This window comes from Zalophus californianus, chromosome 16 (genome assembly GCF_009762305.2).
Source record: "Zalophus californianus isolate mZalCal1 chromosome 16, mZalCal1.pri.v2, whole genome shotgun sequence".
NCBI lineage: Eukaryota > Metazoa > Chordata > Mammalia > Carnivora > Otariidae > Zalophus > Zalophus californianus.
In genome coordinates this window covers 61,564,977-61,586,220 of record NC_045610.1, presented here as the reverse complement: position 1 = coordinate 61,586,220, position 21,244 = coordinate 61,564,977, and the positions used below count along the sequence as shown (strand labels likewise).

At 59.5% G+C, this 21,244-nt stretch overlaps 2 protein-coding genes and 1 long non-coding RNA gene across 3 annotated transcripts; 2 read left to right on the top strand and 1 right to left on the bottom strand.

The window, feature by feature from the left end:
• Positions 1-4,324: 4,324 nt before the first annotated feature.
• P4HB (prolyl 4-hydroxylase subunit beta) lies at positions 4,325-15,147 on the top strand. Its single transcript, XM_027626442.2, has 11 exons — positions 4,325-4,536; positions 5,409-5,615; positions 7,503-7,636; positions 7,808-7,945; positions 11,981-12,085; positions 12,270-12,395; positions 12,549-12,749; positions 13,022-13,142; positions 13,251-13,432; positions 13,514-13,600; positions 14,234-15,147. Exons 1-11 carry the CDS (start codon positions 4,386-4,388, stop codon positions 14,312-14,314), a joined length of 1,533 nt encoding a protein of 510 aa, XP_027482243.1. The 5' UTR covers positions 4,325-4,385; the 3' UTR covers positions 14,315-15,147.
• A 369-nt stretch (positions 15,148-15,516) lies between these two features.
• On the bottom strand, positions 15,517-20,634 carry LOC113939734. The gene is made up of 5 exons (XR_003525330.2): positions 20,529-20,634; positions 18,491-18,658; positions 18,298-18,374; positions 17,663-17,787; positions 15,517-17,334 (listed from the first exon to the last, which is right to left on the bottom strand). It is a non-coding gene; the product is annotated as an uncharacterized LOC113939734 (long non-coding RNA).
• PPP1R27 (protein phosphatase 1 regulatory subunit 27) lies at positions 19,454-21,086 on the top strand. Its single transcript, XM_027626253.2, has 3 exons — positions 19,454-19,961; positions 20,057-20,207; positions 20,525-21,086. Exons 1-3 carry the CDS (start codon positions 19,772-19,774, stop codon positions 20,646-20,648), a joined length of 465 nt encoding a protein of 154 aa, XP_027482054.2. The 5' UTR covers positions 19,454-19,771; the 3' UTR covers positions 20,649-21,086.
• Positions 21,087-21,244: the final 158 nt, after the last annotated feature.

Below are 21,244 nucleotides of genomic sequence, written 5' to 3'. Positions count from 1 at the left end.
AGGGTGTGCTCTGCCAGCAGCTTGTCGCCGGCTGGGGCTGGGGTGGACGGGCCGCTTCCGCGGGCTGGCCACCGCCTCGGCCCCGCTCGCCAGCGCCCCCTGCTGGATGACAAGGGAAGTGGCACTTCTTGCCCAAACACAGGTCCGAGAGCCGCCGCAGCAAGCAGCCGAGGCCCGGGCTCTTGATTCCACATGCCACAGAGGTACAGAGCGGGCCTGCCCCAAGTCAGGTGGCACAGGCTCGAACAGGAAGAGCCAGTGGGGCTACACCGTTCCGGGCTCTGGGTCTGGGCGCCTTTTCCACTGAACTCGGACCAGCTACCTATGAAACTCCCCCCTGCCCCCAGAGGTGTAGCCAGGCAGCAGCTCGCAGCTCCGTGGGCCCATTGCAGCTCTGGGGCCGGCCACGGCCACACCTCTCCCAGCACATCTCCTCAAGGGTCCAGTGAAAATCTAAATCCAGGGCGCCTGGGTGGCTCAGCCGTTAAGCGTCTGCCTCCGGCTCAGGTCATGGTCCCAGGGTCCTGGGATCGAGCCCCGCATCGGGCTCCCTGCTCGGCAGGAGGCCTGCTTCTCCCTCCCCCACTCCCCCTGCCTGTGTTCCCTCTCTCGCTGTGTCTCTGTCTCTGTCAAATAAATACATAAAATCTTTAAAAAAAAAAAAATCTAAATCCAGGGTCATCGTGCCGTCAGCAGCTCAGTGGGCCAGGGCCTTCTGAGGCTCTGTCAGGCCATGGACTTCCCCAGCTTTAGTCACACATGTGAACTCAGACCCTAAGTGCTGAGTTGTACGGGCACCTTGCCAAGAGCCAGGACTTTGCTCCGGCCCCTCCCCAGGTGAAGGGCCACATAGGGCGGTGTCCGCAGGACTTGCGAGACGTGTCCCCTGGGTCCCAAGTCTAAACCAATCCTCCTGGTTTCGCTTTGAACCTGTCTGTACAGCCTGGGGCCTGTGCCTGTGGTCCTCTCCCACCCCGCCCTCTGTCCATGTCCCCTAGGAAGCCCCAAGCTGCCCCCTCCTCATCTACCCCCAGATGGGCCCTTCTTCCACCAAGCAGGTGCCGGTGGATGCCAGGTTAGGACCTCTGATGTGACTGATTAATCACCAATTACTGTGATTTATAATAAACTTCATGCCCCACACTGTCCCACTCCATAATCAGGACCCCCTTCCGCGCCCTCCCCCAGGGCCACAGCTCCCCACTGCGCCGCAGCATGCACGTGTGCGGGGCTGTGCGGTCCTGCCCGGCAGTGGGACACTGTGGCCCAGCTGTCCTTCAGTAGCCCAGCGTGTCCATGAGCCTGCTGTTGACTCCCTCAACACCTCCTCTCCTATCACAGATTGGAAAGTTTTATTCTGAGAACTCTATTTAAAAAACAAGAAAAGATTTTATCTATTTGAGAGAGAACAAGCGTGAGCAGGAGGGCAGAGGGAGAGGGAGAAGCCAACTCCAGGATCATGACCTGAGCCAAAGGCAGACGCTTCACTGACTGAGCCACCTAAGCAACCCGAGAACTCCATTTTTGAGAATAGTATTTATCAAAACATCTTATCACTTAGTAAGTAGTTCACAGGAGATTTAATGGGCACCTCCTCAGAGAATGAGAGATGCCTGGAGGGTGCCGTGAAGCAGTGGTTCTGGTCCCCGAGACCCCAGCGCCACAGTCACAGGGGTGGGGCGGGGCGGGGGCTGACCTCCCAGGGCACATTCCAGCTCAGGGCCCAGGGTACAAGGTGAACATAGCCCCATGGCCTCTCTCTGGAGCTGCTTTCGTAAGGTATGTGAAGGGGTCTTAGGGAGGAGGTGGATGCCAGCTCTCCCCTCAAAGCTGAGGTCTGCAGAGGTGTTCAGTAAACCCCCCTGTGTTCTGGGACCAACCTCACAGCAACTGGGGATCTCAGACCTTCCCCAAAATAGCCCTCCTTCCAGCTGAGAACCCCACTTTGCTGCTCCTTCACAGGTTGGTACATGAGGCCAATTCAAGATGAGCAGGCACCTTGAGAAGGCACTTCAGTGCAACCAAGATACCAAGACACCGTGCCCCGTTCAGGCCAGAGCCTTGCTTGGGCCCCGCTGTGGCCACCCGGGCTGCACGGTCATCACCTGCGTCGAGATGCGCCCACCACGCTCAGCTGCAGCCATGGAGGTACAGACTCAAAAGAGAGTAAGGCTCATTCACAGCCACAACTGGATCTTTGTCTGGTCTGTTCTCCCCTTGATCCCAAAGTTCTCATCTTTTGTCAAGACTGTATGCTCTGGGGTGAAGCTACTCCAAACCATCATGAACTAATGAACATCATGGTATCTTAAATCTCTTCACTCTGTCCCCATCAGCAGAAAAAACTCAAGCCCCAATATGCAGGCATCTATAAACACTGGTCCCATGAGCACCTCTGAAATCTAGACAAGATACAAATATCCCTTACATCAGGCCCCAAATTGTGGTCTGTAAAATAAGGGTCATGGCAATTACAAAAACACTGGCGTTAAGACAGCAGCCATGAAGCAACTACCCCCCATTCCCCAGAGAGCAAAGGGGACTTTGCTTGCAATTATTAGTTATGAAGAACTGTCATTCATCCATTGACCCACCAGGCCAGGGCCCCTCGGAAGCTGGGGTGGAGGCCAGCACCTGCCAGGCACATGTTCATAGCCTTTCTGTGCCAAAAGTCCCAGCTCCCGTCAAGTCATCCCTGCGAAGACATATCACAACGGATATAACCACCTTTGCTGACCCTTGCTCTACCGGCACTGGGGGAAGGACACAGAGAAACTGGTCTTGACCTTAAGGAATTCATATTCTAGCTGAGGGAGCCCCACATAGGAGATGAGAAAACACACCCTCAAATGCAACGTATCAAATGCAAACTCTCAAAAGTACGAAAGCATTTTTTTCTATGTCGTACCATTTCTGAAATGAGGATGTTACTACAGCCCAACGTGTACATTTAATGTGGGTGTTTCTTTTCTTCCTGCCAAGTTATTAAATTGATGATGAGTCCTAAAACTAGTGGTGGTGGCCTTTCATAACAAAGGAAGTGAATACAAATAAAGAGGAAGGTTTTTCTGGAGAAAAACGGACTGTTCAAGAAGGGGGGTGGGGAGGGCAGCCAGGGGAAGGCGGAGGTGGTGCAGAGGCTTTGAGCAGTGAGGGAAAGGGACAAGCTGATCGGTCTAGAGCAGTGCCAACAAAAATAAAATCTGAGCCACACTCGTTATTTTAAATTTTCTAGAAGCTATGTTTAAAAAAAAAAAAAAAGACATGGCTAAAGTTGAGTACTTTCATTTAACCCAACGCATTCGAACATCAATGCAACGTATCCATATAAAAAAATTACGGGAATTCCCGTGCTCAGTGAACCAACCCCGGCCCGTGCTCAGCAATCTCGGGGGCAGCGCGCGGGGGCCATCAGACAGCTGCGAGGGGCGGCGACACCTGCGAGGGGCGGCGGCACCTGCAAGGCCCCGCGTCGCGCTCCGGAGCCTTCCACCGGCCGGACGCCGAGCAGCGCTCCGGGGCCGCGTCCCCGTTTCCGGAATAAACAGGTGGAACGGCCAAACCTCCCCCTCTTCCTGCGCCCGCTCCGGGAGCGTTCCTCGCCCGCCTTCCAGCCCCAGCACGTTCGGCCCCGGTCATCCCCACGCCACCCGCGCGCCTCCTCGGCGCCCCGACCCGGCGTCGTGGTCGCCGCCGCCGCCAGGCCCGCCCCGGCCCGCCGAGCCCGGAGCGCCGCCGTCCACGCCCCTAGCCAGGATCCTCGGCAGCGACCGCCCGAGCCTCACGCGCACCGGAAATTGCGTTACACCAACTTCCGGCTCGCGGAGCCGGGGGGCGGTGTCAGTTACGGACAAGCCGTCCAATCGGAATGCAACACGAGGGGTTTCAGAGGCGCAGGCGCAGCTCCGCCCCGCATCTGGGAACTCCGACCCACTGCCACGTTCGACGAAGGATGGCGCGGGGATGCGCGCATCTCCTGGCCAATCAGGAGCCGCAGAGCCCGGGCCTCCAAAGGCAGCAGCCATTCCAGACCCGCGGAAGGTGTAGGAGAAAGCCACCAGTCACAAGTCGAGGAAGAGAAAGTTCTCCACCGGAAGCCAATGAGAAACCCGGGAAGAGTGCGAGCGCGAGCTCCTCGGCCAATCCCAGGCGAGGGCGAGGGCAGCCCCCACAGCGATTCCGAATCCGGGGTCGGGGGCCCAGTGCGGGTAGCCAATCCGAGCGCTTTGAAGGCGGGCCCCGAAGCCCGCCAGCCAATCGTGCGCGGGTGCGGGCGGGCGCGCGCGCGGCGGCGGTCGGGCTTATAGGGGCGGGGCGGCCGGCGCGCGCTCTCGTGGCCTCGCTGTCCCGGCGGCGCCAACCGAAGCGCCGCGCCCGCTGCCGACATGCTGCGCCGCGCTCTGCTCTGCCTGGCCCTGGCCGCGCTGCCGCGCGCGGGCGCCGCCGCCCCGGAGGAGGAGGACCACGTCCTGGTGCTCCACAAGGGCAACTTCGAGGAGGCGCTCGCGGCCCACAAGTACCTGCTGGTGGAGTTCTGTGAGTGCCGCCGCCCGGGCCGGGCCGCCGCGGGGCGGGGACGGGGGGCTGCGGGGCTGGGGGCGCCAGGGCTCGGGAGGCTCCTCCGCGGGGCCGAGGCAGCCCGCGGAGCTGCTGTCAGCGTCCCGCGGACGCCCCTCCTGCCCGAGCGGACCCTGGGGGTGGCCGCAGGCCCACGGCCAGCCCGTGCCTTCGTGCCCGACGTCCGCATGGCAGGATCCCTCTGTCCGCCCGGCAGAACGGGGCGGACCCGGGCGAGCCCCGGCGGCAGGCCCTGGACTGCCCCCCGGGCCCCACCCCGGAGCGCCGCGCTCCTGCCCGCGCTGCCTTCCAGCGGCGGGTCACCCAGCGTGCAGAAGCTTTGTTTGTGTTTGTAAGAGCGGACGCCCCGTCCGGGGCGGAGAGCTGGAGCCCAGGGCGGCTGCTGACCTTAGGTGAGGGGCAGCCCTGCTCCCGCTAAGCGCGAGGCTCAGGGCAGGTGTGCGCAGACGAGGCTCGCACACGCTCGACGAGCTTTTGCCGTGTGTACCGGCGCTGCGGCGCTAGCCTCTTAGCCGCCCTGTGTTCCCAGAGGGCAGCCCCAGGGACACGACTGCCCTTGCTGCCTGCCGGTGATAGGAGGGGACCCCTCCTTGGAGCGTGCCCTGTGCTGGCTGTGAGAGCAACAGGGGTGTTGGCGTGGGTTTGTCGTTTGTGCCCTCTGTCCCGATATTGCCTAAGAGCATGGAGCTATCAGCTCAGCTGTGTGTTTTCACAGGGGGTTATCTTTGTGAGTAGATAAGATTTTTATGGAGGGAAGTATGGAGGAGGAGGCGAGGGAAGCAGTGGAACTTGGTCAGTGCCGCCTTTTAGCGCCCCGTTTTCTTTTTCAGATGCCCCTTGGTGTGGCCACTGCAAGGCTCTGGCCCCCGAGTATGCCAAAGCTGCTGGGAAACTGAAGGCAGAAGGTTCGGAGATCAGGCTGGCAAAGGTCGATGCCACGGAAGAGTCTGATCTGGCCCAGCAGTATGGTGTCCGTGGCTACCCTACGATCAAGTTCTTCAAGAACGGAGACACAGCTGCTCCCAGGGAGTACACAGGTGTGCCTGCCACGCCGCCCGTAACTGCCTGCAGGCCGTGGAACATACTGAGGGGCGGGGACGGGCACCCGTTCTCAGTCCAGTTCAGCCTCTCAGGCTCTCCTGAGGAGTGTTCTCCCATCCCTGCAGAATCTCGTGGGTGGAGAGGGACAGCCGTCAGGGGTGGATAGCAAGCTGAGGCTTGTCCTAAGGTTGACCAGTGAGGAGAGGAAGGCTGGGGCCCTTGGGACCACACGGAGCAACAAGTGTCGTGACAGCTAACTCAGGTGTGCCAGCCGCCAAGCCGAGTGCTGCCAAGTGACAGGCTGGCATCACTCACCTGTATGGCGGAGCTCTGTGCGGCAGGAGCTCTTGTGGCCGGCCACATCTGGGGCTGCCTCCTGCGGGCTGGGCCCCTCTGTGGCCTGGTAGGTCCTGACGAGAGGAGAGACTTTTGTCTATAGAACCGGTTCTGTGGCTCTCCTGTCAGAATGCTCTGGAGCAGCCTAGTTAATCCTGACGCCAGTGACTCTGGTCTCCTTCCCAGGCTGCTGTTTTATTGTTCCCACGTTCACTTGTGTTCACTTTTGGAACAGGAAGCTCACAGTTCCCATGATCCCATCGCTGACACGTAGCTTTGGCGAATGAGACAGCTACTCTCTTAATTCCACCTGTAACTGTTGACTCAGCTCTGAGCTGCCACTTAGGAGAATCCTTTTTTTTTTTTTTTTTTAAGATTTTTTATTTGCTTGACAGAGACACAGCGAGAGAGGGAACACAAGCAGGGGGAGTGGGAGAGGGAGAAGCAGGCTTCCCACCGAGCAGGGAGCCCGATGGGGGGCTCGATCCCAGGACCCTGGGATCATGACCCGAGCCGAAGGCAGATGCTAAACGACTGAGCCACCCAGGCGCCCCAAATTTTCTTTTTTTTTTTAAGATTTTATTTATTTATTTGACAGAGAGAGATGCAGCGAGAGCGGGAACACAAGCAGGGGGAGTGGGAGAGGGAGAAGCAGGCTTCCCGCAGAGCAGGGAGCCCGATGCGGGGCTCGATCCCAGGACCCTGGGACCGTGACCTGAGCCAAAGGCAGCCGCTTAACGACTGAGCCACCCAGGCGCCCCTAGGAGAATCCTTTTAAGTGTGAGCTTCCGCAACTTTCTCGTGTTGGACCAGGTAGCCAAACTGAGGGGGAAAAGTGATTGGCCTCAGTTGCAGGAGGAGCAGACTTCTAGCTTTTCATTTGTCTGCCCTGGGTGGTACACAGGCGCATGATCGCTCTCGTCTGCTAGTCTGGGAGGCTTGTGCGGTAGGCCACCCCACAGACAGGGACACCTGAGTGGCCTGGATGCCCAAGGCCAGCTGGAGCTCAGCCTGTTTTCACAGGGAAAGCTGGTGTTTAGCTGGCTTACTAACCAGCCTTTTTTTTTTTTCCTTTTTTTAAAAATTCCATTATATCTTTGATTAAGACGAGTGAGGCCACTGGGGGAAAGTGTGTGTGTGTGTGTGTGTGTGTGTGTGTGTGTGTGTGTGTGTGTGTGTGTGTGTGTGTGTGTGTGTGTGTGTGTGTGTGTGTCTGTGTGTGTGTGTGTGTCTGTGTGTGTGTGTGTGTGTGTGTGTGTGTGTGTGTGTGTTTAATGAGTTTAAGTTCAGAGAAATTCATAAAATGCAGAGGGACCGGAGAAAGAAAATGAATTGTCACACTATTGCCCAGAGGTAGCCACTGCCTTTCCCTTGCTCCAAACCCCATCAAAGCTTCTCGGGTGCACAGAACAGGCTTTTTAGCCCTAGGATTTGCACAGGTGTGTGGAAAGAGAAGCGCCTGCTCTGGTTTTGGCAGAGAGCTCAGAGGAGAATGGCGGGGAGGGTGGGCCCTGGTTTTCAGTGGAACCGCATGTGTTTGGGCACAGCCGGCAGAGAGGCCGAGGACATCGTGAACTGGCTGAAGAAGCGCACAGGCCCTGCTGCCACCACGCTGCCCGACGGGGCCGCTGCAGAGGCCTTGCTGGAGTCCAGTGAGGTGACCGTCATTGGCTTCTTCAAGGTAGAGGCTTTGGAGTTTCATCTCGGGGCCTCCCCCCTCTCCCTCCCCATCCCCCCGTTGTGGGAGGAGTATTCCCTGTGGCCTGGGCACTGCGGTCTGTCCTGCTGCTGACCCCGGCAGGGATCCTCGGTGTCAGGGTGCATGGCCACCTCTGCTGCTTCTCCTCTGTAGGACGTGGAGTCGGACTTTGCCAAGCAGTTCTTGCTGGCAGCAGAGGCCATCGATGACATACCTTTTGGGATCACATCCAACAGTGATGTGTTCTCCAAATACCAGCTCGACAAGGATGGGGTTGTACTCTTCAAGAAGGTGAGTGGCCCTCCCGCGGCCCCACCCCGGGTGGTGAGCTGCTGGTGGCGGGGGGATTCTTTCCTTATTGCTCCCAGAGCTTGAGGACCTTGCCCAGGCAGCGCTGGGCCGCCAGCTAGACTTATCAAGGGCCCGTTTTGCAACATCAGACCATAGGAGGCACTTAGACAACGGCCTTCAGACTTTGCGCTGTGGGCTCTTTGTTCTGGGTCGTGTGGCAGCTCCAGGGCCGTGTTTTAAGCACAGCCGCTTTGCAGGGTTAGCTCTTTTCAAAGAAACTGGTAAAACATATATAGCAAACTGTGCTATCTTAACTGGTTTTGAGCATAGGATTGTAAGTCCATGGTGTTAGTTACGTGGACACCGCTGTGTGAAGTGCACTCCTGTTTCCACGAGCTTTTTGCTCACCAGAAATGGACTCGGGAGTGTTGGCTCTTGGGAGAGCGTTCCCAGCGCTGGCCCAGCCCGACCTCCACACTGGGGGGGTCCTGGGCCACGTGCCTTTCGGTTGCCTGCGTGCCTGCACACGTGGCCTGGCTCACGTGTGCAGCATTACCATGGGGTCGCAGGAGTCTCTTGGTTTTTGTTAGCCACTAGACAGCCAGGTGGGCTGGCTGAACCCCCGTGATTTCGGAGTACAGCTGTCCTGCATTGGCCGGTAGCGTGTCCACGCTGTTCTGATGGCACAGGCGGTGGAAAGGGAGAACGAGCTGAGAGAGCGAGGACAGAGGCACGTCCTCGGGGGTGGAGATGGGCCCTCTGAGTCCTGGTTAGTTCCCGTGGTAGGAGGGCAGATTTAAAGCTCTAGCAAAGCAATACAGCGTGTGGTCAGAAGGGCCGGGTCCTGGGCTGGGGCCACCGCATGTGTGCGCCCCGTGTGGGGGCAGCCGGGCCGCGGTCAACTCTGCTAACTCTCGCCTCTGACACCTTGCCAGGCACCGGCGGGAGGGGCGAGGGTGTCTCAGCCGCATGCCGAAGGACCGCGGACACCCAGGCTCGGGTGGCTTTCTTCCAGTGCCCTCGCCATCCCACTGTGTCTGCGGTCCGTCCTTTCTCAGAAGAACTCCAGACGGGGTCTGCTTTCTCCAAGGGAGCAGCGTGGTTAGATTAGCCAGTAGTCGTCGCTCGGGGGCTCAGGAAATCCCAGTTACATGTGTGCTTGGGGGGGCCCGTGGGAGGCCCTGGGGGTGGTGGGAGTCCTGGGTCCTGAGGTTGAGGCTGACAGAGAAAGGGGTTTCTCTGAGGCCACTGAGACCCATACGGCTTCCTGCGTCCGCACAGTGCTACCCTATCACCCCGAAGACCCAGAGCACCAGTTTTCATGGAGGACCCTTGGTGCTCACATGTCCCTGAAGGTCTGCGGAGGCTCCACAGGCAGGAGCGCGGCGGGCGGGCTGACCGCCGTGTACTTCCTTCCTGTGGTCCGTGCTTGCCGGGCACAGCTGACCCCCTTGGGTCTGATGCCGGTTGGGGGGCAGTCTTGAGCAGAAGCCCGGCAGAGCCTGGGGACTTGGTGCTGTGCAGGTGAGTTGTGGCTACAGCTGCGGTCCCGCGGGCCGCACCGCGGCCGAGAGGGGAGAGGCTCAGGTCCAGCTCCCGAGTTCGTGCCGTGCTGCCTCCCGTCTTCCCACCACCATCCGGTTTGTTTTCCCCAATCTTTGCTTGTCCCCCTTCGTCCAGGCTGTTCAGCCTAGTTCCTCAGAGTGCGCTGGGTCTTCCTGTCTGCCCAGGGCCGTTAGGGGCGGCCTCGCTGAGCTGGGCGCCTCCCCAGCAGGACAGGGCAGGTGGGCTCCCAGGAGTGGCCAGTTGCCACTTACTGGAAGGATGGAGTCTTGGGTTGTGGGTCACTGCCGGTGGACCTTTGGTTTGAGAGCTACTTTCTGTCTTTGTCATGGTGTTTGCGTTTTCTTTTTTATTCTCTGAAGCTGGAGAGTTAGGAGTGGCTGTGGGGCTAGCCCTCTCCTCCACTGCCTGCAGCGTCGAACCTTTTGGGGACGTTTGTCGGTGGAGCCTGAGGGAGCCAGCCTCTGCTGCTGTCCCTAGCTGAGTGAGGGCGGGCTGGCTGCTTTTCCCCAAAGTAGACGTGAACATGGTGGGATGTGGCACCATCACTGAGAAGATTGTGTCTCGAGACAGATGGCATGCGGCAGGGCTGTTCTTCGGGCCTCGGCGTGAAATTGGGCAGACCACTCACAGCGTGTGGGTGGAGACACAGTTCTGGGGGAGCGGGGGGTACTGTGGCCTGTGCCTCTCGTAGGGGCTCACAGCATGCCTGGGCAAGCACGCCTGGTGGAGCCGGGCCTCCTGGCCTTGGCCTCTCTGCCTCCATTCCCTCTCCTCTGCCCCAGGTTTGGGGAGGAGGAAGCAGGCTTCAGCTTCATCTGTGGGGGGGCTCCCAGTGCCCAGCCTTCCATGTGGTCTGACTTAGCCACTGTCGTGGTCAGGCTGAAGCTCAGGCTCTAACGGAACGATGGCAGGAGCAGGGAGTGACCACCTGCTCTTCTAGAAGTTCCTTTGGGGAAGCATAGAGGGAAATGACTGGGAAGAAAAGGAGAGTAGTTTCTCTCCCTGGGTCTGATATGACAGTTCAGAGGGAATGACAGAAGGTTCACCTGTACTCTCCCCTGGGCAGGCTCGAGCAGAGCATCAGCCTGTCTGCGTCTGGAGTGGTGTCTGCGCACCCCATCTAGAGCCAGGGCTGTGGCTTGGCTGCAGGGCCCCCCTTGGGCCTCTCTGGGCAACAACCGCAGCCTTCCAGCTTCGGGCCCCAGGACTCCTCAAACTCTTCATGTTATTGGGAATCCCAAAGAGCTTCTGTGGCCGCAGATTATTCCTATTGATTTTTATTGGGTCAGAAATCACAACTGAGAAATTTTTTTCTTCCAAACATTTTATTTATGGGGCGCCTGGTTGGCTCAGTCGGTTAAGCGACTGCCTTCGGTTCAGGTCATGATCCTGGAGTCCCGGGATCGAGTCCCGCATCGGGCTCCCTGCTCGGCGGGGAGTCTGCTTCTCCCTCTGACCCTCCCCTTCTCGTGCTGTCTGTCATTCTCTCTCTCTCACAATAAATAAAAATCCTTTTAAAATTTTATTTGAGAGCGGCAGAGGGAGAAGGAGAAGCAGGCTCCCCGCTGAGCAGGGACCCCAACGTGGGGCTCAATCCCAAGACCCCAGGATCGTGACCTGAGCCAAAGGCAGACGCTTAACTGACTGAGCCACCCAGGCGCCCCTAAGATTAATGTTTTAAACACCTTGTTCATCCAGAGGTGCCTGGCTGGCTCAGTCGGTGGAGGGAGTGACTCTTGACCTCAGGGTCGCGAGTTCCAGTCCCAGGCTGGGCGTGGAGGCAACTTAAACCTCGTTCATTCAAAATAACAGGGCGCCTGGGTGGGTCCGTTGTTAAGCGTCTGCCTTCAGCTCAGGTCATGATCTCTCGGTCCTGGGATCGAGCCCCGCATCGGGCTCCCTGCCCAGCGGGAAGCCTGCTTCTCCCTCTCCCACTCCCCCTGCTTGTGTTCCTACTCTCGCTGTGTCTCTATCAAATAAATAAAATCTTTAAAAAAATAACAGTTATCACAAGTTAACAGTCTTGTGAAAGTTGGTTTTTCCAGATGATTGCAGCTGAGTGGTGAGTGTTTGGTTTCTGCCAGTCACTAACGTCTGCCTGGTGGAGGGATCCCTGGCTGACCTCCCTCTGTCAGGACATCCCTCATCACTCTGCTTCCATCCAAGGGCACAGCACGCTTGGGAGAGAGCGTGTTCTGAGTGTGAGCAGGAAATTGCAGCCGCTCTGAAAGGCCCCACACTCTCCTCTTGGTGTCACTGTTGCCTGTGGGGCCGGACAGATGCTCTCTGCAGCCCTCCTCTGGCTTTGTTTTGTGGACAGAGGCATGTGGCTTCCTCTCCCCATTGCTCTCAGAAGCCCGGACAGGAAGGTGGCCGTCAGACTGCCAAGCCGGGGCTGCCGGGGGAGGGGGGGAGCTGAGGGAGGCTTTGGGAGCACCAAGGTGCTCATGGCCCTCTCTGCGTCCACAGTTTGATGAAGGCCGCAACAACTTTGAGGGGGACGTCACCAAAGAGAAGCTGCTGGACTTCATCAAACACAACCAGCTGCCGCTGGTCATCGAGTTCACGGAGCAGGTGTGGCTCTCCTGTGGGTCCTGCACCCTGAGGGGGGGGTGGCACGGGAGAGCCCCGAGGTCTCCGCTCCGGGACCCCCCACATACAGAACGTTGCATCGGTGGCCTTGTAGCTGTTGAGAGAATATCCTGTGTTCACGGCTCAGCTCATGGCTCACACCCAGTAATCTATGCTTATGACATAGACAGCCCCAAAGATCTTCGGAGGTGAAATCAAGACCCACATCCTGCTGTTCCTGCCCAAGAGCGTATCTGACTATGACAGTAAACTGAGCAACTTCAAGAAGGCCGCTGAGCGCTTCAAAGGGAAGGTGAGCAGCTCGCATGCCTGCCGCAGGCTGCAGGGCGGCCCAAGGGTCCCTCTGGCTCTCAGGACTGTCCCGGAGGGGACCTGGTGAAGTGGGGACCAGAAACTGCCTTCAGCCCTCAGCCTACCCTGCTTACCCTGCCTCTTCTCCCCCCAGATCCTGTTCATCTTTATCGACAGCGATCACACTGACAACCAGCGCATCCTAGAGTTCTTCGGCCTCAAGAAGGAGGAGTGCCCCGCTGTGCGCCTCATCACCCTGGAGGAGGAGATGACCAAGTACAAGCCGGAGTCGGACGAGCTGACAGCAGAGCGGATCGAGGAGTTCTGCCTCCGCTTCCTGGAGGGCAAGATCAAGGTGCGGGAGCTGCATCCTGGCGTGGGGCTGGGCCCTCGGTCCCAGGCTTCCTGCGGCCACAGGTGGAGGGTGTCTGCGCCTGAGTGGAGACCCCTGAGGATGGGGCCCCCTCTTGGTCCCCCTGCTTGGGGAGCACGGAGCAGCCCCGACCTCGTGGGCACGGCCCTCTCCCGAGGCTCCGTGAGCAGGTCTTGTCCTCTGAGGACAGCTGGGGGCCCCAAGGGCCAGCGGGGGCCCCGGGCATCCGTGACCCTGCCCTGCCTGCCCTCCAGCCCCACCTCATGAGCCAGGAGCTGCCTGAAGACTGGGACAAACAGCCCGTCAAGGTGTTGGTCGGGAAAAACTTCGAAGAAGTTGCCTTTGACGAGAAAAAGAATGTCTTTGTGGAATTCTGTGAGTGAAGCCCCTCCAACTTCCCGGGTCTGGCCTATGAGGGCGTGTGCACTGGGGGCGGGCGGAAAGCGGCGCTGGGCTCTGCGCCTCAACACGGCTCTCTTTCAGATGCCCCATGGTGTGGGCACTGCAAACAGCTGGCTCCCATTTGGGATAAGTTGGGAGAGACGTACAAGGACCATGAAAACATCGTCATCGCCAAGATGGACTCGACGGCTAACGAGGTGGAGGCCGTCAAAGTGCACAGCTTCCCCACGCTGAAGTTCTTCCCCGCGAGCACGGACAAGACGGTGCGCTGCCGGCTCTGGGGGGGGGGGGGGGGGGTGCCGCCGCGCAGCTTCCTGCCTGACCCTCCCTCTCCCTCTCCACAGGTCATTGATTACAACGGGGAGCGGACGCTCGACGGTTTTAAGAAGTTTTTGGAGAGCGGTGGTCAGGACGGGGCCGGGGATGATGATGTGAGTGGGGGTCGGTGGGCGCCCTGGAGGGGCATGTGTACCTGGGCCGGGTAAAGCCGCTCTTCCTGAGGAACGCTCCGGATGGAGGCCTTTAGAAGGGTCTTGAAATGTTGACGTTTGCTTGGGGCACTGTAGACTCGTCCCATAAGGCTCCCTGCTAGCCGGGACTCAGAAGCTCCTCCCCAGCCGCTTGGCTGAGGTGTCCCGCCATGCAGCAGCTTAGGCCTGTCCAGTCAGCCTTGGGCAGCCGGGGCGACGCAGTGGGTTGTCCAGGCCAGAGCGTCTGCTGGGGGTGGGGCAGGGGCTGCCCGGAAGCGGCAGCAGGCCTGCCGACGGAGTGTGCGCTGAAGCTGGCGGGGTGGACCAGCACGTGCTGCTGGGTCCTGGGGCTGTCACTGGCCCCACAGACCCTGGAGGCTGGGGTCCTGGGCTCCCCTCCCTACCCTGTGTTGTCTGCAGAAGCTCCCCTGCACGTCTGCTCTTCGAGACCAGGGTTAGCTGCTTCCATCCGAATGGCCGGCTGGGTCCTGCTGTGCAGGGTGTGGGTGACGGGGCTGGGCTGTGCCACTGGCCCGACCGTGCCCCTGCACGGCCCTTCCTGACGGGTTCCGTGTCCTCCCTCCCCCACCCCAGGATCTGGAAGATCTGGAAGAAGCAGAAGAGCCTGACCTGGAGGAGGAGGAAGATCAGAAAGCTGTAAGAGATGAGCTGTGACCTGGGCACCCCAGACACGACACCCCCGCGGGCGGCGTGCCCTGGCAGCGCGGCCTCCGAAAGCCCGGGGACCTTCACAGGCAGGAGGGAACACCGACCGGAAATGCAGGGAATTTTTCTGAAGCAACACTTCATCCTAACACGTGTAAATTTAGACCCATCTCTTCTGCTTTTCAATTTTTGGAAAGGGATTTCTCTCCAGGCCAGCTCACCTTGGTGGGCCGTTTTTTTTTTTTTTTTTAAATTGTGATGTACTTTTTCGTACATGATTTTGTCCAAAGCGCTCGCTAAAATGTCCTGGAATCTCATGCAGGTGAAGTCTCCTTCCTATTAGGTTTATACTATCACTTTAAAAAATTCCACTTGTGGGATTTTGAGACATTTTTGGACGTCAGGGTGTCTGTCCCACTGTGGCCGGGCCTCCCTGGAGACTCCTGTCCCCTGCGTGGGGAGGGGCCGGGCCAGGCTGGACGGCTCCCTCTCACCTCGTGCCGGTGTCGCCGTGACGGAGCGTGGCTCTCATGTTATTGGCTTAAATGGAGACGCTGGGTCTCTGTCACGGGGGCCTTTTACGACTGCAGGGGGTGGTGGGTGCCGGCTGAGCCCAGGACAGACCTGGGCAGCTCCCCTGCCTCCCCAAGCCAGGCTCCCCGGTGCTCTGACTTCCAGTGCCACCTGAGGCCTGCGGCAGGCAGAACCAGAACCCTCCATTTCCAGGCTAGGAAACGGCCAAGGGTGCTTGAGCCGAACCACGTGTGGGCCGTTCTTCAGCCATTTCTACCACGATATTGGAATTGAACACATTGGCCAAATAAAGTTGAAATTTTACTACCTCTTGTTGTCTCTGCTGTATGAGCTCTCCAGGCCACAGGGAATGGGCTGGGGTCAGGCCTCTCCTCGTCGGGGCACCTTTCTTGGAGCATGGTGCTTCCACGGGAGCTACAAGCGTGTCACAGGTCACCAAGCGCACACGGCCAGGCTGCTTCGGCTTTATAGGGATGGGTGTCCCCGGTGCTGTCCTGGGGCATCTAGCGGCCACTACATGAGTGCTGCTCCACGTGGAGCCCACCCAGCCAGCGCCTTGTCTTCCTGCCACCACAGGGCCTGACGAGAAGTTGGCTGCGTGAGCTCAGAGATGGGTGAACTGATAGCATTGCTGCGCTTACCACCGAGCCTGCACAAATCAGGGTCCGTGTTAAATCACACAGGTTTTAAAACGTAATTGATTTCTAGAACCTCAGCTTGCTTGTAGTTCACGCTGAGAAAAGAACAATTGGAATTGGTTTTCCTACAGACAGGAAGCCTAGCTGTCGGGCTGGGCAGACGGCACTTGTGAGCCTGACTTGGTGACTCCTGGGGGTCCTGGGGAGGCTTGATGGCACCTGTCGCCCCTCTCGAGAGCAGGACCGCACGGGGGCTGCAGGACTCCCATGGTTGCCCGGCCATCGCCACCTGGGGCTTTGCATCTGTTGGTCTCTGAGCATGTCTACAGTGGCAGGTGGGACCGGAGGGCCACCTGCTGACACCCTGGCAGGGAATGGACGTAGACATACACAGTCCACCTTAGGTCAGGGACAGAGCACACAAAGCTAGGTTTCCAAGGAGCCCTGCCTGCCACTGCACGAGTCCCACCAAACCCTCCAGCCCCGACTTGCCCCCAGAATAGGAAGGACACATGCATTGCTCGATCCCCGGCCCCCCAGCTCTGATTGCCCGTGAACGGGTCGGGGGCTTCCCGGGCCGGTGCGCAGCAGGAGACACGTGCCCGGAAGATGTGCTGTGAACGTGGTTCTCCCAATGTTCTCCGCCTACTCTCCCCGGCCAGAGGCCCATGTGCCTGCCCTTGCCCTCCCTGCTGCCAGCAGCCCAGGTGAGCGGTCCACAGCCAGTGTGCCCGGAGGGCCCAGCGTGAGCACCCTGGGCGGCGCCAGCCAGGCCTTCTGCCCCTCCTCCAGCTCAGCGGCCCTGGTCCTTGGGTGGCCTGTGCCGGCGCTGGCTTCCAGCTCGTCCACTCCAGGGTTCATGCGTGTGGTGCCGACACAATGAGACACGTCTCCAAGGAAAGGCGAGCTTGGGCACTTTAGCTTCTGTAGGAGGAGGGTGGCAGCCCTGCCCTCCAAAACGTGAGCTGTTCCCCCAGGGGGACACATGGACTCCCGCGGAGGAAACCAGCACAGAACAAGGCCATCAGAAGTCACAGCTGGGTGGGAGGCTGAGCCCAATCCTGTGCCCCCTGCCCCAGCGATTGGTGTGAGTGACCCTGAGGACCCAGAGAGGGGGGGCCAGGCGCAGCTGCCCAGCACTGCTGTCATGTGTTCCGGGCGGGGCGGGGGGGGGGGGGGGGAGGCAGTGAGTCACCCATACCTTCCCTCTTTCTAGAGGCAGCTGATTAGCACATTCCAGGGCCTGGATCTGCTGGAGGCTGTGGGGTGGAGGTCCAAAACCTAGCAGGGCTGGTGGATTAGCAGGCAACTTTGCACGCTTAGGGTGGTCAGTTAAGGCTTAACAGCCCGGGACATCCCAAACCTCCCTGTCTTCCTCCCCCCGCCCCCCTTCTCTCCTGCTCTCTCCAGGTGCTTAGAAGCTTCAGTCCCGGAAGTGCACCAGCCCCTGGAGGTCCTCCGGCCTCAAAGCCTGCTGGCAGGGAAGGGGCCTGCTTGGGGGCCTGCGCCCATTCTCCAACAGGCCCTCCAGCTCCTGGCTTCTGCCGGACGCAAAGCCTGACCAGTTGTGTTCCTCGGACTCTTCAGAGTGAGCTTTTTGGATTCATTGTCTTACTTTGCTTTAGTCCCTCTACAAGGCAGAAGCCCAACATTGTACAAGCCAGATCACTCCACGAGTCCATGCGTGCGTCAGGGACCAAACTGGATCAAAACAGGTTTTGGTTCTACTGTGGTCGCATGAGAGATAGACTTTGCGAACAATCTCAGGTCAGATGCTCACCGCTGCTTCTGACGGAATGTTTCCAAATGAGATGCCTCAGGTCATGCCCGTGGTTTAGAGGACAGTCCATGTCCTCGCTAGAATAAAAAAACACATTAAGGGACGCCTGGGTGGCTCAGTTGGTTGAGCAACTGCCTTCGGCTCGGGTCATGATCCTGGAGTCCCGGAATCGAGTCCCGCATCGGGTGCCCTGCTCGGCGGGGAGTCTGCTTCTCCCTCTGACCCTCCCCCCTCTCATGTGCTCTCTCTCTTTCTCGCTCTCTCAAATAAATAAAATCTTAAAAAAAAAAACCACATTAAGTACCTTTCAGGGGATCTGTTGTGACTGGGGGGCTCTGGGCACCCGTCCCTTCTCTGATCCAAATGGAAATGCCAAAACCACAAACCCCCAAGCTCTCAGCTCACCTTAGTTGGGTGGACCAAGGGGTGCATCATCGGGGTTGCCAACAGGCTGGCGCTTGGCCTGTCTCTAGCCCAAAGCCGGGTCACTCTCAGGAAGGGCTGCACCTTTGGCAGCCTCATCCAGGGTTCTGCGAGGGCAGACAGAAATTCCCATGACACCAGAATAGGCAATCTTCACATCAAAGGAAAGTTCTGTCTCCTGGAAACCAGCCAAAGCTACACTGACTCCGCCCAAGTGACCAGGAGTTAGGATCACCTGGCACCATCCTCTGAGCCCTGGAGTACAGGGACACTGGGCACCAGGCCTGTATGGGGGCCCTGGCAGGGCCTGGGCTGAGGGGGGGTGGTTCCCGTGGGGCTGGACCGGCCAGCAGCGGGTGGGGGCTCTGAGGCAGGCTGGGGAACCCTTGTCAGGGCAGGGAGTCTGTCTTAGGCAGTGCCCTGTTTCTCCACAGCATTTGGCCCAAGGCTTTGCACCTAGAGGGTGTTAAATACATTTGTTGATTCAGTTTTGTTGGATCAAAACCAGCCTAGTGACGCAAGGCTGCTGGTAAGCAGGCTGCCTGCCCCTCCCAGTGCCCGTCAATCTGGGCTGTGTCCTCGTTCAGGACTTGGGTGACCACCCAGGGGGATCTCACCAATGTCACGGGTTGAGCTGCATCCCTCCAATATTCCTGTGTTGAGGTGTTAACCCCCAGAACCTCAGACGGTGATCCTATTTGGAAATACAGTGGTCACAGATGTGATCAGTCAGGATGAGGTCATGCTGGCATAAGGGGACCCTAATCCGATGACTGGTGTCCTTGTAATAGGTGAAATTTGGACACATACATGCACACGGGGAGAAGATGATGTGGACGTGAAGGCCGAGATGGTGCGATGTGTCTACGAGCCAGAGAACACCAAGGACCACCACCAGAAGCCAGGACACGGGCCTGGAACAGATTCTCCCTCCGAAGGAACCAAGCTGCTGACACCGTGATCTTGGACTTGTGGCCTCTGGAACCACAAGAAAATAAAATTTGTTTAAGTCCCCAGTCTGGTACTTTGTAACACCAGCCCTAACACGTGCTGCAAGGGCTGTCCCCAACCCCACGGGCGTGCTCCTGGGTGTGTGCGCCCATGTCTCCTGCCGCTTCCCTCCACTGAAGCCGAAGCCGCTTCCAGACGGTGGCTACAGCAGGGAGACAGCGACTGCTGGCTCAGTCTGCTGGGCATCTCCGTAGCACCCCACCGGTTACACTCTTGCAGGCGTCTGGGTCAGCAGAGCAAGCCCCCACGGGATATGATGGCCCATCTGGGGAGCAGACTGGATGCTCTCTTAAGTGGGAGCACATGTGCCCTTGGCAGAAAGTGGCAGGAGCCTGGAAGCAGGGGAAGGGTGGGCGGCAGGGACATGGGGCTGGAGGGAAACAGGGGCATTGTGGGGAGGGCTTCCTGGTGGGCAGCATGGGCTGGGCAGGTGGGACCGGAGGCATTTATTTAGATTCTAACCCGGGAAATTTCTGAGGAGGAGGGCAGAGTGGCGCAGGCCCGACGGAAGGTGACAAGTGACCAGGAGGGATACAGGTAGGGCAGGGCCTTCTCTGGCATGGTCAGCCCCCTTGCTTTCCAGGAGGTGGAAGCAGCCACCCTCACCAGACATCGTGGCCTTTTCCCTGAGTTTCCAGGCCTTGGGGAGATGCCTGGGCCCTCCCCACGACCTTGGTACCCACTCGCCTTCCCCATGGGTCCTGTCTTAGTGCTTTCTCCTGCCCTCTGTAAGGCACCTTCTAGGCCCAGCTGTGGGGCAGACAGCAGTGGCCAGGAAGGATCTGACCCCTTTGGCCGGGGCACAGCGACAGGTGGGCTGAAAGATGAGCCACTAAACATGATCCTGAGCGCAGGGCCGGAGCTGCTCCGTTTCAGCCCCTCCCAGCGTGAGCATGACTGCGCAGCTTTAGCTTTATATAGCGCTGTGGGTCCTATATAAGGGGGAAGTGCCCGGTCACGGGGAGCACAGGGGCGGCGGCGGCGCTGGAGGAGACTGCATGTGCTGTCCGATCCAAGCCGGACACGTCCCTTCCCCGAGCAGCAGGGTCCCCACGAGGCGGACCCGCCACAGCACCCAGGATGCCCAGCAGGACCAGCCGCTACGCCCGATACAGCCCACGGCAGCGGCGCAGGCGGCTGCTAGCCGATCGCAGCGTGCGCTTCCCGAACGACGTCCTGTTCTTAGACCACATCCGCCAAGGGGACCTGGAGCAGGTAGGCCGCTTTATCCGGGCTCGGAAAGTCGCCCTGGACACCATCCACCCCTCAGGTGAGTGCCTGTGGGGCCAGCGCAGTGTCTACGGGGTGTCAGGGGAAGGTCTCAGCCTTGACCCCTCCTGCCCTGCTCTGCCTTGCCCTGCACAGGCCTGGCCGCCCTGCACGAGGCTGTGCTCTCTGGAAACCTGGAGTGTGTGAAGCTGCTGGTCAAATACGGGGCTGACATCCACCAGCGGGACGAGACTGGCTGGACACCCCTGCACATCGCCTGCAGCGACGGATACCCAGACATAGCCAGGTGAGAGGCTTAGGCCAGGGGCTTTGTCCGAAATGCTCTGGCCTCAAGTGGCCTCCAGGATGTGGTCTCCCAAAAGATGGCCCTGGGAGTACAGCTAAGAAAGAACCCTAAGAGCTTCTAGAATCTCCTTTCTGTCCTCTTCCCTAGAGCAAAGTGGAAAAGTCAGCCATTGTTTCTGGAGGGTCAGATTTCCTCCTCTTCACCCCTCCTGGAAAATTTTTAAAAAAGGTGTACCTCAGGACTCCAGCCTGCAACCCTGGGGTTGGGGTGAGAGCACCCTCCGGGCCACCTCCCCACTGCCAACCTTTGCACCCCAGGTACCTCATTTCCCTGGGGGCCGACAGAGACGCAGCCAACGACAATGGAGACCTGCCCTCAGACCTCATCGACCCAGACTTCAAGGACCTGGTGGAGCTCTTCCAAGGGACCAAGATGGACTGAGCCCAGCCCTGCCCTCCCAGGGCTCTGGCCCTCCCTAGAGAAGTTGGGTGCCCACCTCCCCCAGGCGCTTGCACCTGCCCTATCGGTCCGGCCCGGACCCCCGTACCTGGGCACAACCCCCACCCCGCACACTTCTGGCCTGGCTTTTTCTTCAGGTGAATTTTTTATTGTGACACTTTTTACTTTTTCAATAAACGTCATTCCCTAGCCCCTGGTGGTAGCCTGATTACTGGGGACGGGACGGTGCCAGTTCCCCCGCTTCCGGTGGTCAGCAGGCCCTGCTATCCATGCCAGGCTTGGGGGTCCAGGGGACAGCGCCAGCGCAGCGAGCCAGAATCTCGGGGCTCCCGGCTCTGAGGCCTCCGACCGCGCCAGCCCCGGACCCCCAGGACCCCGCCGTCCCCAGGCCCTCAGCTGCGCTCCCCGGGGCTCCGCAACCCCAGGCACCGCCGCTTCCGGACCCCACCCCGCTGCCCCCGCGCCCCCTGCCCCCGGGCTGCTCAGACCCCGCCGGCCCGGCCCCCTCCCTACTCCGCGTCACGCCAGCCCAGCGCAACCCGGGGCGCGGGCACCGCAACCCACCCCACCGGCCTCGG

Coding starts and splice junctions, on each gene's coding strand:
- P4HB (XM_027626442.2), top strand. CDS start 4,386: ATGCTGCGCCGCGCTCTGCTCTGCCTGGCCCTGGCCGCGCTGCCGCGC. Junction 13,433..13,513: donor CCGCGAGCACGGACAAGACG/GTGCGCTGCCGG, acceptor CCCTCTCCACAG/GTCATTGATTACAACGGGGA. Junction 13,601..14,233: donor ACGGGGCCGGGGATGATGAT/GTGAGTGGGGGT, acceptor CCCCCACCCCAG/GATCTGGAAGATCTGGAAGA.
- PPP1R27 (XM_027626253.2), top strand. CDS start 19,772: ATGCCCAGCAGGACCAGCCGCTACGCCCGATACAGCCCACGGCAGCGG. Junction 19,962..20,056: donor GGACACCATCCACCCCTCAG/GTGAGTGCCTGT, acceptor TGCCCTGCACAG/GCCTGGCCGCCCTGCACGAG. Junction 20,208..20,524: donor GGATACCCAGACATAGCCAG/GTGAGAGGCTTA, acceptor TTTGCACCCCAG/GTACCTCATTTCCCTGGGGG.